The sequence below is a fragment of the Propithecus coquereli genome, unplaced genomic scaffold (assembly GCF_000956105.1).
Source record: "Propithecus coquereli isolate 6110/MARCELLA unplaced genomic scaffold, Pcoq_1.0 Scaffold386, whole genome shotgun sequence".
Lineage (NCBI taxonomy): Eukaryota > Metazoa > Chordata > Mammalia > Primates > Indriidae > Propithecus > Propithecus coquereli.
The window spans coordinates 384,361-403,069 of NW_012149574.1; the positions used below are offsets into that span (position 1 = coordinate 384,361).

Genomic DNA, 18,709 nt, shown 5'->3' on the forward strand with positions numbered 1-18,709 from the left:
GAATTAAGATGACTGTAAATCTTGGGCAATTTGAGTTTCATTCCTCAGTAATCCAGTGCTATGCAGTGGAAAGAGCATCAGAAGACACAGGTTCTAATCCCAGCCCTGCCACTTGCTAGCTGTGTGCAACTCTGAGCAAGGCATTTAGGCACTTTGAGAGCCTTGACTTTCTCTTATACCAAATCCTGAAAACATAGGATTATTATAAGGAATAAATGAGATGTTACATATGAAAGAGTTTTGTACACTGTGAAGTAATATATGGATATTATTATGATACTGATGATAGAGCTGCTTCCCAGAATTATCTGAAAGAAGACAACTCTGTCATATATGACATCTCTAGTGTTTTCATTGTGACTGGTGCTATGAGCAAATGTATGTTTAAAGAGTGTTTTTTACCTATTTAAAAAAATATTTTAATAAATCCATCCTACACAGAGATGGTTATTTTATCACAGACACAACCAGTTTTACTTAAATGAAAGAGACCTTGGTGATAATAAAAGTGTATATAGAAAACTCTACGTCTTAGTGCCAGGACAAGTTGTTCTATTTCTTGCATTGTTTTGTCTAAAAAATATGTTCTTTAAGTTAAATGACTGAGGCTATGTTGAAGCCTCAAGGCCTAGAAACATGAAAGCCATGCTAAATCATGGATAGGTGTAGAAGTAGCTAGAAGGAATACTGGGAAAACCTTTTCACACAGTTTTACAACAGACCCATGAACACCTAAGGGCCCAGACCTCATTCAGGGGCAAAGCATGAGATATAGTAAAGTAGTTAAGAGGGTGAATTCTAGAGCCAGACTGCCTGGGTTCTAATTGCAGCTCTACCACTAATTGCCTATGTAGTCTTGAGCAAGTTTCTTAATTTCTCTCGCCTGTTTTCTCATCTGTAAAATAGGAATAATAATACTACCCACTTCCTACAGCTGCTGGAAGATTTCATGAAATCATATACATAAAATAATTAGAACAGTAAGCTTTAAAAAAATGTTTGCTGTTGTTATTATTATAATGGTATACGTGCATAGGGAATTCAGCCAGAACTTGGAATTTAGTCTGCTGACTGAGTTCCTGAACAATCCCTTCCTGGGTTATTGGTGCCTTCTTCTGGGGCTATATTTTATATTAGCACAGTTATAGGGGATTCACCATGATTCTTTAATCTGGCAAAGAGAATTTGTTTCACGTAAGTAAAAAGGATAGAAGCTATAGCCTAATGCAATACTTTAGGCACGTAACAGACCTGATGGAGGTCTGGAACAAGAAAGAATTCTTTTACATAAATTAGTGTAAATTGTATCACTGAACATCGAGCTTGAAGGAATTGATTAAGTTAAGCTCAGACAGCTTGAGGGTGATCAAGTGAAGCAAGGTAGGAAAACTAGTTGAGCTCAGACTTTCCTGAGCAGGCCTTCTATCCTAAGGCAATGTAGACAGGACCTGAGAAGGTAGGCATTCCTCCTGTCTGGAGGCCTTTACCTCTGGGGTTGCTTCTCACAAGACATAGGGATTTGGGTCACAGGCCAACAATTAGCACTTGGGCCACTTGGTTTTGAAAGCCCACTTACTTGGGCTGTCCCAAGCTGATTGGTCAGTTGTGAAGGCAAGAATGGAGAATCTGATTAAGAATAATCCAGGGAGGGATTCTCTAGAGTGATCTGAGAGGTGAGCTAGAAATGTAGGAAAGCCTTAAAACCTGGTGCTATGGCCATCTGTTGTCTTTCTCAGTCTGAATCCAAATGTTATCGACATTATCCCTTGTCCGAATAGCCTAAGGTATAGGGGTACCAATGGGTCAGGCTCTTCATAGCCTCCACATAGCTGACTATTGCCTTCCTCCTGGGAGCTGTGTAATACTTCTCCCTGCAAGTGCCTAGAACACCCTATTACCTAAGATGATCATATATCCCACTTCTGGTTTACTCCTGCTGTCCTGGCCTAATTATTGACAGTGCTCCCCTTCATTCTAAAAGTGGTCAGTTTGAATGACAGATAGGATCACCTACCTAGTGTGTTCTAGTCTCCTAGGTCAGAACTGCCACTTCTGACCTTTTTAACATTCCATCCTCATTAAGCCTCAGAAAGTTCAAAAAACCACCCATATAACATACAACCACCATAAAAAGTGTTCAAACAGATTGTCAGAGATGACAAGAAAAATGAGTAGATGCAGAAAGCAGCTGGAGAGCGCTCCTTTCGCTGGCAGATTCCCCACCCCTCATCTGGAAAACATGGTGGCAGCTCTTTGGTAGACATTAGTCTGGGTGGAATATTCCAAGGATTTTTGCATACATGGTATGGGTTTTGGTAATATGCCATATAAATCAATAGGAAGGGGATTTATTTGTTAACCATGAATTTGTTAACCATGTCTATAAATAAAATGAGGAGCTTCAATAAATTGAGAGAAATGTAAACTTTCCCAAAGGACCTCGGCTTAGGCCTAACACGGAGATAGAGTGTTCCCTGAGAACAAATCTTCCGTTTGCCTTTCAGTTATTCTTTGTTGAAGTTGTGGGAGTAGCAGGCAAATTGACCCTTCTGGTTATTAAGCCATTCTACTTCAACTGACAACCTCAGCTGAAGCTCTGGGGGGTTAATATGGATTCAGTACCCCAAACTGCTGGGGCCCTAAGGCTGGAACTGGGGCAAAATTCAAGGCCTTATTCCCCGAGGCCATCACACCTATGGCCTGTATGCAGCAGCCTGTCCGTCTCTCCGCTTTTTTCTGCAAGGAAGGTGCTTCTAGGAGCCATGAGCATTACGCACCTGAGACCTAGGTGTTAGAAACACAGCCAGCTAGGTCTGACCTACGCCCTGTTTTGTGTCCGCCTTGATATGCTGCAGGTGACATCAGTTGCAAGGGGATGACCGAGCGCATTCACAGCATCAACCTTCACAACTTCAGCAATTCCGTGCTCGAAACCCTCAACGAGCAGCGCAACCGTGGCCACTTCTGTGACGTGACGGTGCGCATCCACGGGAGCATGCTGCGCGCACACCGCTGCGTGCTGGCAGCCGGCAGCCCCTTCTTCCAGGACAAACTGCTGCTTGGCTACAGCGACATCGAGATCCCGTCGGTGGTGTCAGTGCAGTCTGTGCAAAAGCTCATTGACTTCATGTATAGCGGCGTGCTGCGCGTCTCACAGTCAGAAGCTCTGCAGATCCTCACGGCCGCCAGCATCCTGCAGATCAAAACAGTCATCGATGAGTGCACGCGCATCGTGTCGCAGAACGTGGGCGATGTGTTCCCGGGGATCCAGGACTCGGGCCAGGACACGCCGCGGGGGACTCCCGAGTCAGGAACGTCAGGCCAGAGCAGCGACACGGAGTCAGGCTACCTGCAGAGCCACCCGCAGCACAGCGTGGACAGGATCTACTCGGCACTCTACGCGTGCTCCATGCAGAATGGCAGCGGCGAGCGCTCCTTTTACAGCGGTGCGGTGGTCAGCCACCACGAGACTGCGCTTGGCCTGCCTCGCGACCACCACATGGAAGACCCCAGTTGGATCACACGCATCCATGAGCGCTCGCAGCAGATGGAGCGCTACCTGTCCACCACCCCCGAGACCACGCACTGCCGCAAGCAGCCCCGGCCTGTGCGCATCCAGACGCTGGTGGGCAACATCCACATCAAGCAGGAGATGGAGGACGATTACGACTACTATGGGCAGCAAAGGGTGCAGATCCTGGAGCGCAACGAATCCGAGGAGTGCACGGAAGACACTGACCAGGCCGAGGGCACCGAGAGTGAGCCCAAAGGTGAAAGCTTCGACTCGGGCGTCAGCTCCTCAATAGGCACCGAGCCCGACTCGGTGGAGCAGCAGTTTGGGGCCGGGGCAGCACGGGATGGCCAAGCGGAACCCGCCCAAGCCGAGCAGGCTACAGAAGCCCCTGCCGAGGGTGCCCCACAACCGAACCAGCTAGAAACAGGTGCCTCCTCTCCGGAGAGAAGCAACGAGGTGGAGATGGACAGCACGGTCATCACTGTCAGCAACAGCTCCGACAAGAGCGTCCTGCAGCAGCCTTCGGTGAACACGTCCATCGGGCAGCCATTGCCAAGTACCCAGCTCTACTTACGCCAGACAGAAACCCTCACCAGCAACCTGAGGATGCCTCTGACCTTGACCAGCAACACACAGGTCATTGGCACAGCTGGCAACACCTACCTGCCGGCCCTCTTCACTACCCAGCCCGCGGGCAGTGGTCCCAAGCCTTTCCTCTTCAGCCTGCCACAGCCCCTGGCAGGCCAGCAGACCCAGTTTGTGACAGTGTCCCAGCCCGGCCTGTCGACCTTTACTGCACAGCTGCCAGCGCCACAGCCCCTGGCCTCATCCGCAGGCCACAGCACAGCCAGTGGGCAAGGCGAAAAAAAGCCTTATGAGTGCACTCTCTGCAACAAGACTTTCACCGCCAAACAGAACTACGTCAAGCACATGTTCGTACACACAGGTGAGTGCTGGCCCCCCTGGAGGCCTGGCAACAGGGGGATGAGGGGACTGTGGGAAGGGAAGGTATGAGAGCAGGTGGAGGGGAAGGTTTGGAGTCATTTTTCAGATTTTAAAGAGACCCCACTGCAAGCCTGTTCTAGGAGGCCCACCTGTGGTCCCCATCATAGGAACAAAGCACTCTGCCACTGGAAGACAAAATCACAGAAACCCTTTATGGAGAAGGGATGTCCTAGAGATGCCCAGCCTGTAGAAGAAAAGACTCAGGACATCATATAAGCCATATTCAAGTATCTGAGTTTCAGCGGCAGCTTAATGTAGTACTGAAGAGCTTCAGTTCTAGAGCCAGATTGCCTGGGTTTGAATTCAGGCTTAGCCACAACCAAACCTTGTCACCTTGGAAAAATCACTTAACTTTTCTATAATTCAGTTTCCTTGTTTATAAAATGAGAATGGTAGTAATACACCCTCCTTATAGTGCTGTTTTAAGAATTAGATGTATTAATACATGTGAAATTTTTAGAGTAGGTCTTAACTCATAATAAGTACTCTATAAATGATAGCTATTATTAGCATTATTAAGATGGTGGGAATGAGGAGACATTCGGTTTGTTTTGTTTGGCTCCAAAAGGTAGAACTAGACCAATGACTGAATGCTATCAGGAGATTCTTCCTATTAAATAAGATAACAAGTTTGAGAACAATCAGAGCTTCTCTAAGGTGGGATAGACTTGGGTGGGAACTCACTCAAAGGAAGTGAGTTCCTGAAATTAGAGATATTCAAGGAGAGAATGGATAATCATTTTGTAGCGATGTTGTTGAGGGGATTCAGTCATCAAGGTGTGGACGATGATGTTTCAGACCTGGATTCTGTGACTCCAGAGCTAAGCTCTCCTGACCTCTCAGCCACTGCTCTTTCCTAGTTCCATAATGGGACAGACATATTGGGAACTCCATGGATGTGCGTCCATATAAGTGACAACCTATATGATTGTGATTTCTCATAGATTCTCCTGTATCTAAGACTACCTACCACAATGATGATGATTATCATATTTGAAATTCTTATAAGAATCTCTCTTCTGGTAAACCTCTGGTTCCAGAATACCCCTGTTAAATGACACATAATTTGCCAGTGAAAAGTTATATACTTGGATTCTGATGCATGAAAACAAATTAGTTTCTCAAAACAAACCTTGTTTCTCAGATCAGCTAGAAGGAATCTAAGAGATAGGACATAAAACAGATAAGTTTAAATTGGAGACTAGGAGGAAAGGAAAGCAGCAGACATGGAGACAAGGTGCCCAACATGGAAGTGAACACTGAAATAGAATATTACTTAAGATGAAATTTGCCTTTTTGCAGTTTAAGTCAGTACATTATGTAAATTAATGTATGCATCTTTATGGGAATCAGTTGTTTCTTAAAGATTGCAGTTTTCACACCTCCAAATAAACATAGTGACTCACTACTGAATTTAGGAAGAAAATTGGGTAGTGGTAAGTCACTATGTTTACTTGGGGTAAATGTGAATGTACTAATAATCTGAGATCAATCAAGGGAAATTTTCCATCTAGTATCAGTGTTGCCATTATTAGGAGAATTAATCAAATAGTAATGTTTTTATTTATGCAGCAACTTATGGTTTACAGAGTGTTCTTGCATAATTTATGTCTTTCCTCTGAATAGCCAATTTATAAGCCATCAAATTAAGGATTAGGGAGAAAAAAGGACTGAAAGTGTCTCCTTTGTCAAAATTGACTCTGATGGTCTTGGATCCACAAATATATCTACTCTTTCCTTCTATGCATCTCTTCCAATAGACCTAGCAGATATAAAATTCACATATTCTGTTAGCTCACATATTGAAATAAGGCTTTAAATTTGCAACATGAAATTTTTGGTGTACTACCGAAGATTGTCTTTTTGATATATAAATACATTCCTCCAATGGATTCAGCAAAGGATTCTGTGGTTAACCCAAATAACTAGGTTTGCCCATGAGAAAATTTTAGCAATGGGTTTGCACACCTAGACATCATATGCAAAAGCTACAAGTGAAGTCATTTTATAAATCTGAGTTATAATCAAATGGATCTTCAGATCTCTAGTAAATAATGAAGCACCTCAGTAAATTATGAAGGTTTTTGTACTGGTGTATATAATGTAGCCACATCTGAAAACAATGTGCATATGTAAATCAAGCACTTCATTTTAAAAAAGCAGTGCTCTTCCCTTTCACTCTGGAATTATTTGACAGTAGCAGTTTGGTAAGGCCATCTGCCTTTCAAGACTTTTGTCTAACTGAAGGACACCCTAACCTAACAAAGTTTGAGAACTATTTGTCTAGATTTTCAAAAGGCAAGACAGCCTGAACATGTGGAAGTAATTCAAGACCTGGGTTCACTGTGGCTCACATTTCCAAACAACGTTCTTTCCAATTTCTTGAGAAAACATCAAAAAAGTAGGGCCTTGCAACTTAACAGGAGCCCAGTGGAAGTGATAAAAATCCAGAGCAAAAAGTCCAAATGTTGGTATAAAAAGATTCTAGAAAGTACTGGGGATACTTGGAAGAGTGTGGGTGGACTCAGTGTTCTTACCTATAGTCTAAAAAAGAGTCCTAAAAATAAAGAATAGCTTGACAGAACTGAAAGGAAAGAAACTTGGGTTCTCTCTATCACAGCCACTATGCAAACAAATAGACCAGCACAGTAACTGGCTTTGCATTTCAGTAACACCAAGGTGTAATGTAGATGGTACTTGCTTTCAACAACTGCAGACTCAACTCTGAGATCTGATTCCAGTTAAAATTCTATATAGCTCTATGTTAATGATCCACATATTCATAAAGAAAGTGTTTGAGACAAATAGGTAGTCCATCATATTGAATTTGGGCTAAGTTCTACCTTAGAGAACCAAGGAAGCCCTATTTGTAAAGCGTATTTTGTAATAATTATAACACTAAAATTTAAAGTAGAGGCATAAGTACAAGATGATCATGCTAGAATTGGATGACTTCGGTCCAGTTTTGTTTTCTCTGACTGTGTGGCCTTAAACAAGTCACCTGATTTCATAACCCTCAGTTTCTGAGTTTAAAATACAAATAATAATTTTCCTGCCTTTTGAGTAGCTGTAAAGGCATGATGCATGTGAGAGCTTTTCATAAAAGATGAAGTATTACTTAATTTAAAAAAAATTCATCTTCATTATTTTCTTTGCTCTGTCTCCCATCTCTAAATAATACACTTTCAATGTGTACCCTTCCTCCGTGGAATTCAAATGCTGAAACCATGTGATACTTCTTGGGTTTCTCCTGATCTTCTTTCTTTACAAGAACTTTTTTTATTCCTTATTAAGTTTGATGAGAGTAAAAGAAAATCCCTCTCCTACCACTCTCTATCCACTGCCTAGCAAACCACAGTAGGACTTCCTTACCTCTAGGGGTTTCTCACATTCACTTATGGCAGCTTCATAAAAGTGTGAGAAAGGAAACCAAGAGTTAAAGATGTGTTTGAAAGCAAGAGAAGTAGAGAAAAAACAAAGATAACACAAATCATCCACAATGCAGGGCCCCTGTATACCTCCTTCCACCAAGAGAAAATACAGAAGTCCAATAAAGGAATGGCAATGAAAGGGAAAGACAGAATATAAGAAGGATAAGCCTTGGTGTCAACATGGATATGGAAGGCAAGCGATAGAGAAAACTCAAGAATAACTCAGAGCACTGTGATCCCCATACCAGCAGCATGCAAATTCTGTCCCCCCTCGCTTCATCCACACCCCCAGAAATCCTGAATCGGAAACTCTGGCGATGGAGCCCAGCAATCAGTGTTCTAACAAGCCCTGATTCATGCTAAAGTTGAGAATACCTCCCCTAGAGAGCTGAGCCTAGGCAGTAAGGAGGAGGATGGCATCAGGTTGCTTTTGTTACATAACATTATTCTTTAAAATTCCACTAAGAAGAATCTGTGTGTTTAGAAAAAGAAAATCAGAGTTACAGATAAAAGCTTGATTTTTGTAGTGGATAAATTATATTACAGGAGCTAATCTCTCCCATATGAGAGTCTTCCAAACCACACAGGTACCATAGCAAGCAAACCCCTTCTGACACTTAGCAATAGTGACTTGTATTATCAGTGTGTATTGTCTTTACACCTTCCCACTGGAACGTAAGCTCTGTGAGAGCAGAAACACACACACAAATATATCATACTTCATACATATATATGTCATACTTCAATGTACCTAGCATGATACCTTACACGTAATAAACATTCAATAAATCCTCTATCAATGAATGAATCAAATCCTTCTCTAATGACGTCTAACCACTTCCAAAAGGATGAGTGGTCTATTTCCATAGCGTTGTTTATTTTATGATACAGCTCCACAGACCTAGTGCAAAAAATACGTTGCATATTTATATGTTAACTACTTTCTCCAAGGTTCTAGAAACATCTTTTAGATACCGTGTTCCATTTGTTCTTGTCTTGCTCTATGTAACAAAATAGGACACATAATATTCAGAATGACCAGGAATGGCATCTGGGCTATTTCTTTACCTCCAGGTGTAGGGTAGCCAGATTTAGCAAACAAAAATACAGGACCACCAGTACATTTGATTTTCAGATAAACAACAAGTATATTTTTAGTGTAGCTATGTCCCATGCAATATTTGTGACATACTTATACTAAAAAACTATTCATTGCTTATCTGAAATTCAAATTTAACAGGATGTCATGTATTTTATTTGGCAACCCTATCCAGGTGGAACTTTCTTTTAAGAACCAATCTTAGGACTTTTTGCTTTAAAAATCTATAGATGAATACAGGCTAGCATATGTAGTTGCTTCACAAATGTTTATTGAGTAAGTAAATGAATGTTCAAAGTGAACATTCTTTCCAGGAAAATTTAATTCTTTTCTCAGCAAAACTTCTAGATTTTCTCCTTTTTCTTCTTTTTTTTAATTTGCTAGAGAATAGTTTGTACACATATACAAAGTATGTGTACAAATATTTCACACTTATGTTTTTTGTTACCAACAAAAGATAGGTGTTTTGGCCTTGTTTGAATCATATTATGAAGAGCCCATCATTGGTGACTTTAGCCCATTTGTATCCTCTGCACATATGATAATTTTGCTTATTAATTTGAGAAGCTCAGCTATTTCAGCCATGAATTCAATGTAAATAGATATAGTGATAATACTAACATAACAAAGTTGCCAATAGGGCAATAATAGTAATATCAACATGATAATGTGATAATCCTCATATGGAGCTCGGACTATTAATTATATCCAGCCAGTGGGAGTAAAGGAACAAGTATAAGTTTTGGAGTAAAAAAGCCTTGGTGTTACCACTTTCTGACTGAGTAACTTTAGGAAAGTCCTATAACCAACCTAAGCCTCAATTTTTCAGATCTGTAGTACTTTATATGATTGCTCTAAGAATTAACATAATTTGTGTGAGAGCACTTAACTATAGATGCTGTAAAATTATCAAAGCCATTTAGGAACATATATGCTGTGTATGTTATAGCCACATCATACATTTTGCAGCATAATCCAGAAAGCAAGGAATTGTTAACAGGGGAGCAGGGTAATCTGGTTGGGCCAGTATCATGCTGTCAGCTGTTACTGACAGGCGATCTTCAGGTTGTTAGTACAATTCTCGAATTGGAGATACCATCACCTGGGGATGTTAATATCTACCCCATTTATAAAGTTATAAGAAAAGTCAAATAATGTGTATAAAATTCTTCAAAATTCTGCTTAACACCAAAATATTTTAGGTGTCACTGACGCACTTGGGAGCTCCTTAAAGGAAGGTGTTCTCTGTAATTATTAAGGTGCTGTGATGGTGGAGTGTAGGCATTTCAGAAACTGTATGTGTTTTGTGAATGCAGTGTGTCCCCAGTAGGCAATCCCTTCTATATAGCTTCACAGGCCAAGCTGGCACACCCCAAGAACTGCATGGAAAGCTTCGCAGGCAGTCACACCAGCTGTATCTCAGGTGTGTGGGCCCTCCTTTAACCCGACTTCTTTCGGTGGAGACCAAACTCAGCAGCCAGTGAAAGCTCCATCTAATTCTATCCGAGCATACTTCCAATGTTGATACCGAACCTTTTCCATTTTGAGATCCAATCTTGCTTTTCCCCGTTCAGAGGACCTGCTCTTTCAAGCACCCCTTCTACTCTCCGCACCAGTGGCCACCTTCCCCTGTCCATACTCTTCTCCTCCTCTTCTCCTCCTCTTCCTTCCTTGCTGCCTGCTGTCCCACCAAGCATTCTGTCTTTGTTTTTTGACTCCTCACTGTACTTGCCCAAAGAGAAGAGCATTGTGCTAGGCAGATAATAGAGAGGCACAAAGAATGGGAGAGGCAAGTAGGAACTGCTTCTGGAAAACGTCCAAATAATAGCATTCGTTATCCTTTCTGCAGCCCAGGAGAAGCCTGGTTAGAATGAGAAAGAATCAGTAGAAGTGGTTCTTGCTGAGCACCCAGTACAGAGGTCACTATTCAAAACTGGGGTGTCTTGTCCCATTAGCACGGCTTTTACTTGAACCTTGTAAGCTTTGGGCAAAACACTGTGAATCTACTAATGTAAGCAGTGTCTTTCCTTCCTCTTTCTTTTTTTGTTCACTTGTCAGTCATGGTAAAGTAAGTGTCAGAGCTGGTCCATGAGGAGGAGTTGAAGAGCAGGCATTGAAAACTGGAGGAAAAGATATATTTCACCACTCCCTTCACCCTTGGCAAGGCAGTAAAGGACTGCCTCCCCCTCGGTTTCTTCGCCTATTTGGTTTCTGTGCCTCCCATGCTCAATTGCAGCTTGCTAGGAAATCTGATCTATACTATGTCCTGACATTTTATTCATGGTACCACTTCTTTCCATTAGCATATGTCATTGAGAATAGACTATACCCTTAACTCTGAATTACGTAGCTGCAATATAATCGCTTGCTTTATTGATTATCTGAAACAATTTTTTTTTTAAATTCTGGATTGGCTTCCCCACTCCATGTGAGTCATTTCTCAGTTGGTTTCATTTAACCTCAGTTCCTTTGTGCTGAATGGAACAGTTTAATTTTTCTTAAAATGACCACATGCTCTATACTAAATGCTTTATCTCCTTAATTTTCTAAGCAGCTTCACAGAACAGTACTTACTATATTATTCTCAAGCTATAGATAAGGAAACTGAGGCTTGGAGAGGTTGAATAACATGCCCGAGTCACTCAGCCAAGGAAATGGAATTCATATCTGACTGCTGCGTCTGTATAGCTCCAAAATGGATCATTTTAAAGTGAAGAGACTTGTGTAAGCTTCCCCTTCATGTTATAATTTAAGTATCCACTTTGTACTTTGTGTCCCTTTCTAACAAATGAGACTTGCCATTCCTGACCATGGGCACAAACCCGGAAAGCCATCTACCACCATTTATCTTCGCTTTTCATTTCTTCACTTGGAGAGCAACAATCAACAGACCACATCATTTCACGTATAATGCCTGAAAGCCTTTGGGGATTGCTATAAGTAATATGCAAGAAAATAATGGAAAATAAAAGTATTAACATTCCTGCTGAATGACATTATTTCAAATTCATACATATAGAAATGAAAATTATGGGCACCTGACTAATCTGAAAATACACCCCATTTAGTAAGACGGTTTCTGAAATGCCTACACTCCACCATCACAGCACCTTAATAATTATAGAGAGCACCTTCCTTTAAGGAGCTCCCAAGTGCTTTGCGAACATTTTTCCTCATTAACTAGCATACCATTTTTCTGTGGCAGGGAAGGGAACAGGATACTTTGTCCTATTTAAAATGTGGGACTGCTAATGCATTGAGTGACTAAGCAGGTTGCCCTCAGGTCATTCGCTGACAAGGCCAGGACTAGGGTCCTCGGGGATTGTGGGCTACCATTGGCTGAGGACCGCTAAATCTGCAAAGGGCCCTGCGGCAAGTGCTTGGTCCAACTCCTCACTCACAGAAGGCAAAACAAACCTAGAGAGATGAAAACACTTAAAAAAGCCCAGGTCACACAGGAAATTAATAACAGAACTGATACTACACACATACAGACAACATACACATATATATTAATGCAATGGAGGGAAAGATAACAGCTGTGAACAATCAACTTGTAGACAGATCAGAAGGGTATGAAAGTGAAAAAAGGCTTCATCAGTGACCTTGCCCAGAGGAAAAACACACAGTTAGAAGGTGAGAGTTTGAAACAGCAAGTACATTTTAACATATACAAAGTTTCAATATCCTAGCAGCCAAAATACCATCTGGAATTTAAGGCACACTTCCCATTAAAGGTGACAGGTGTACATGTTTTAAAAGATAGTTGGCCAGCCTATCATATAAATTGTACCTCTATAAATTGTACTGAAAGCACAAGGATGGCAAAGACCAGCTGAGTTCCAAGCATATTTACAGCTGACAGAAATGTTTCAACTAAAAATAACATGCATGACTGTCTCTCTTAGGGAATCTCTCATTTCAAAAAAATTTACCACCGTGCACAGTATGCATAGACTGAACTCTTCAGCACATTGAGATTACTAGCAATGAGGCTTTCCTAACTTTTCCCATTTCAGTCTAAAAGTGAAATCCTTCTCTTCTAACCCTGTGATCCTATACATCATACCGTCCCATCAGTGTGCTTCAAAACATATCCTTTTTTGTTTGAAAACACACAACAACAAAAAAAAACTTTCTGAGGAAAGAAAGTTTTATAAAATGAATCATGAATGTAACACACTTAACACAGAGCCTGGCATACGTAGTAAGCACTCAGTACGTGGTGATTGTTTTCATTGCTGCTATTACCATGACACATCCACCCTCTCCTGTTTCATAATGGAAAAAAGAAACACAGACAAGGCACATATTTTAAATGAAAGGTAACTCAAATTTGTAGATTTCTCATCTGGATGCATAGTTCCAATGTTGAACTATTACCCTAGAAAGTTTCAGAGGCTTTGGGCTTTAGGCCAGGTTGTGGAAGAGTTACGTGGAAGGACTTTTCTTCTCTGAGGTGGGTGCTACATGGGAATCAGTAATGACGCAGTAGAGATGGACCAGACACCTTAACAGAGTTCATCTCACCTGTCAAGAGCAGAGCTGAGGACAAACAGCACAAACAAAAACCAGTCTTTAAGGAACTATCCACAGAGACGTCACAGGCCCATGGCCTTGACTTAGAGAGGAATATCTCCTGTGGTCATTCAGTGACTAAGTATTCTTACTTACCTTCCTGTTTCTAACAAACTTAATCATTTGGTTTCTAAGCCAACAACAAAGCAAAGCAGTAAACTGAGGAGAAAGAAGGGTTTCTGCCAACAGGCTGAGAGCAAAGAAAGAGACAGAAAAACTATTTTAAAAAGTGACCCAAGAGTTCAAAAAGCATATGGAACCATTTAATGGGGGGCAAGGGGCGGGGGAGGTATAGCCTTATAATAAGAATACCGTGCACGTATTCCCACACCATTCTTGGTGGTCTGCAAAGTGATTTCATATGTATTTTATGTCAACACCAGCACAGCGAGGTAAGTAGGACTGTATACCTCAGAGGCATTTGGTGATTTGTCAGGGTGGCATGTGGTGTGTTGGTGCCGAGATTTGAACAGGACCATTTGCCCCTGAGATCACCATGTTTTCCATCACCTGCTCAACATCCACACCTGCTGAGCCCAGTCTGCAGCTCAGTGCAGTCAATACACAATAGCCAGTTGACTCTGAAGTTACATTTTAGGAAGATTTCTGTCTAAAATAGATAAAATCAAAAGTGTAGCTCTTCCTAACAACTTATTCCTATTTTGGCAAATATTTTCCAGACTTAACAATCAATGTATAGGTGAATTTACTAGACAGAATACTAGAAATGGGGATGTCCCTAAGGAACCAAGCATTTTGACCAATATTCTTAGATCTCAATGATTTTAGAGAACCCCATATCTCCAAAGATCTTTCTTCTCTCTTAGTTCTTATATTTGTTTGATAACATTAATGGGAAACACAAAATCGCCTAGTTATATCCCCTAATGATGACACTGAGAATGACTCCCTTAAAAGGTAGCCCTCCCTTTTCTCCACAGAATGACCTTTGAAGACTTTTAGTTGGAGACTATCTGGTAGCTTTCCAAGAGAGCCATTTTCTGACATGGGAAGTGGAAAACTCTAAACTGTCCTACATCACCATAAAGCAAGGTTTCTCTGCACGTGAGAGGCCAGGAAAGCCTGGATTTTTCCAATCAAGGATGATCCATTAAGCAATCAGATTTTATTTTTTTTTAATTTTTTTTTCTTTTTTGTTGTCTTGTTTTTCTGTCTCTCATTCTCCCTCCCTTGCTGTGTCTCGCTCTGTCCTGCTTGCTGTCTCTCCCCGTATCACAGGTGAGAAGCCCCACCAATGCAGCATCTGTTGGCGCTCCTTCTCCTTAAAGGATTACCTTATCAAGCACATGGTGACACACACAGGTGTGAGGGCATACCAGTGTAGCATCTGCAACAAGCGCTTCACCCAGAAGAGCTCCCTCAACGTGCACATGCGCCTCCACCGGGGGGAGAAGTCCTATGAGTGCTACATCTGCAAAAAGAAGTTCTCTCACAAGACCCTCCTGGAGCGACACGTGGCCCTGCACAGTGCCAGCAACGGGACCCCTCCTGCGGGCACACCCCCAGGTGCCCGCGCCGGCCCCCAAGGCGTGGTGGCCTGCACGGAGGGGACCACTTACGTCTGCTCCGTCTGTCCAGCAAAGTTTGACCAAATCGAGCAGTTCAACGACCACATGAGGATGCATGTGTCTGACGGATAAGTAGTATCTTTCTCTCTTTCTTATGAACAAAACAACAACAAAAAAAGAAACAAACAACAAAAAAAGCTATGGCACTAGAATTTAAGAAATGTTTTGGTTTCATTTTTACTTTCTGTTTTTGTTTTGTTTCATTTCATTTTGTACTACATGAAGAACTGTTTTTTGCCTGCTGGTACATTACATTTCTGGAGGCTTGGGTGAATAATAGTTTTCCCGGTCTCCCTCGGATGGTGGCCTTAAGGCCTGGTAGTGCTTCAAGAGGTCCACTGGTTGGATCTCTAGCTACTGGCCTCTAAATACAACCCTTATTTACAAAAAAATCTTTTAAAAAAAGTAAAAAAAAAAAAAATTTTTTTTCACTTGTGAAGAGCACTACAAAAATATATAACAAAATCTAAAAGGCCTACTGTCTTTAAGTACACCGCTTGCAGTGTTTCAGTGGACATTTTCACAATTCTGGCCGCTTGGACTTCACAGTAAGCAGTTAAAACTGTGGAATATCACTTCTGGTTGAAAACCCAGAGGAAAGGCCCTGCTGTTTTCCACCTACCACATTGTCTGATTTCACAAAAGGGCTGTGGGGGCGGGAAAGGGCAGTGGGTTCGGTGGTGTGGGAAAGAAAGGCAAATGGCAGGCTTCTCCCTCAGATTCTGCCCCGGGTCCACACCCCGGCCCACCTCCTCCATATCCCCCCTTTCAGCAGAAGCCAGGAAGACTTGGACAAGCAACAAGCAACAGTGGCTATCGCTATCGTATTTATTCAGTGTCTTCGCTGAGCCACAGCCTCAGCACAATCAAGAGGGACTTTCATGAAAGGCAGGAATGCAGATAAAACAAAGATATCAGAAATTTGCACCTATGTTTCTAGGTACAAGAGAAGGATTATTTCCAACAATCTTTGCAAAAAAAAAAAAGTGTCAGGATATATTCTTGTGGAAGAGAAAAAGAAAGAGAAATGGAGGGTGGGGGGAACAATAAAAGTTCTTGAGGCTTTTCTAATTCAAAATTTTATAGAGGGGCAAAAGTGACGTTTACCAGATAGAATGCTGATTTTTTAAATATATTTACAACAGTATTTGTGTAAAAAAAACAAAAAAAAGTGAAATTGTTAAAAGTAATTTTTTTTCGTTTTGGTTATGCATACACTGCCACCAATCCCTTCTCTTTTATTTTATTTCACACACATATATATATTTTTTGGTAAGTCAAGACTGTTAAGGTTAGCGATACTGCTTCCAGATAGAAAGAATAAAAGGCAACTAAAGTTATATTTGAAAGAGAGGAAGGATATTTTCTTCATATTTTTTTTAATTTTTCTTAATTTTTATTATTTTAAGTATTGCCTGGGTTGACGAGGGCCTCCGTGGCCAGCCCATCCCTGCTGTAATTTGAATTGCTGCTTTGTATTTTGATATGTAGTTCTTTGACTTTTAGCAAGCTTAAGTTGCTCCACTGAATATTTTTTTCAACTGATCCGTCTAGAATTCTGTTCTTTTTCATGGGAGGGACTTTATCTTTCAGGAACAGCTTTCTTCAAAATTTCATTGAGATCTTATGATTCTAGAATTTCTATTGACTTTACTTTTTTTTTTTTCCTATGATGAAACACTAGTAGTCTAGAGGTCTTGACAAATGGGTTCTTTTCTTTTGTGGTCAGGCAGGAGGAGGAGTTCAAAGAACTCTGCCATGCCCTCCTCACCCTTCACAACTACAAAGAGCATCATTAGGAGGAGCCTGTTACAGATCAAGATGCATTGATGCCAAAATTACTTTTTTCCTTTGAAATATCACCTTCTATTTCCCCCATGGTGAAGAGGGCTAAATAAGATGATAATTCTTTAGAGGATTTATTAACCCTTGTGTTGTGGAAAGATTTTAGGGAAATTAACAACATTTCCAGATGCCAACATCCACCAACCAAAAAGGCCACCAATCTATTGCATCATACCAGATGCCACTCTCTCTTCCTAGTTGGGATTTCTCTCCTCGGTCCTGATCAAGGTATTGTAATAGAGATTTTTCCATTATAGACAGTGTCCTGAAGGGATTCCAACTAAAATATAGGAATTCTTAAACCTAACTAAAAATCCAAAAGTGATTTAATTGCTGGGCATATTTTAACTCAAAGGGCAAAGTAAATCCTTAAACAAAGCAGAAACACCAAACTGCAATTTTAGAAAGAAGAAAAGAGAGCGTATTTTAGTTTCAAAATTACTTTTCATTTTAATTTAATTTTCCTTCTAATTTTCCTGTGAGCAGTTTATTTACAAAAACTATGCAGCAAATGAGGGAAAATCTTCCAAGGCAAAGCAATTCTGTAATGACTAAATTGATTTTATTCATATATTTTAGACATTTGGTTAACTTGGATCTTTTTCATAAGTTCTTTGTGATATTTAGTAGGCTTAGTGCAACTGGAGTGTTTGTGAGTTTGATTTGGTCCTATGGTGCTTAATTCAGTGGATATTTTGCTAGAAGTTTTAATGTAGACCTGATGGTTGATTGACTATTAAGTACTACCCATTGTGATTTCTAAAGGAGTCCTACCAAGAACTGTGTGTCCAAAACTGACCTGTTGTAAAAGTTAGTGATAAACAGCTTCAGAAGTAAGAAACAGTCATTTTTCTATTGCTAATTTTGCTTTTTAAAATATCAGTGTCGTAAGACTCTAATATTTCCACTTATCACCAATAGAGGGAGCATTAGTTAATTGACTATGTCACGAAATTGTTTTGATAGTTTGAAAAACGAGTCATTCCACCCATAAAATAAAAAAGATTGACATTAAGAAAAAAAATTTTTAATCTAAAGGAGGTTGACATGAAATGATTCAACATGTTACACGTGAAACAAGGCCAAAAGCCACTTTAAAATATTTCTAACTATTTGACAGTAGTAGATTTAAAACAGTGTCTTTATTTAAACCTTAGCAAAATAGGAACAATTTTCGTAATACTTCCAGAAAAATTGATCTTGAGTGCCATTATGGGCCACGTTTAGCTATCTGCTGCTCAGATCTGAGGGAGACCCATTTGCCTTAATGCAGATTTGCCATGTAAAAAGCTAAGCAATTGGGTTAAAATCCACCTTTTTTTTTTCTGAATATGTAGAGAAGAAAGCCACAGGTGATTTGAAACCCTGTTGATTATCCTTTCCCTGTAAAGGAAGTTATCTTAAAAAAAAAAAAAAATTGGGGTGATCCCTAAAGAATTCTTGGTGAGGTGATATAATTATTGTAGTCCATGACAAAACAGACTACCCAGATTTACATAGCAGTAGACTTATTCCTACTGTTTGTCTATACCTCCCAGACGTCTCACAGCCTAAAATATTGACAAATTGTTTTGTGCAGAGATGAAGAAGCTAGACTGGAGTAGGAACAAAGAAGTTGCCATGGGGCCAATGCTATCTGCCTAGCCTC

The 18,709-nt window shown here is 40.8% G+C and overlaps 1 protein-coding gene across 3 annotated transcripts in view; it reads left to right on the forward strand.

Moving 5' to 3' along the window:
* ZBTB20 (zinc finger and BTB domain containing 20) overlaps positions 1-15,621 on the forward strand; it is a 275,017-nt gene extending 259,396 nt beyond the window's left edge. For all 3 annotated transcript variants that reach the window (XM_012652264.1, XM_012652266.1, XM_012652263.1), the window contains 2 exons: positions 2,856-4,460; positions 14,867-15,621. In XM_012652264.1, the coding sequence (XP_012507718.1) occupies positions 2,876-4,460; positions 14,867-15,288 (2,007 nt within the window). In that variant the 5' untranslated portion in view covers positions 2,856-2,875 and the 3' untranslated portion in view covers positions 15,289-15,621. The remainder of the gene's footprint in view (positions 1-2,855; positions 4,461-14,866) is intronic.
* Positions 15,622-18,709: the final 3,088 nt, after the last annotated feature.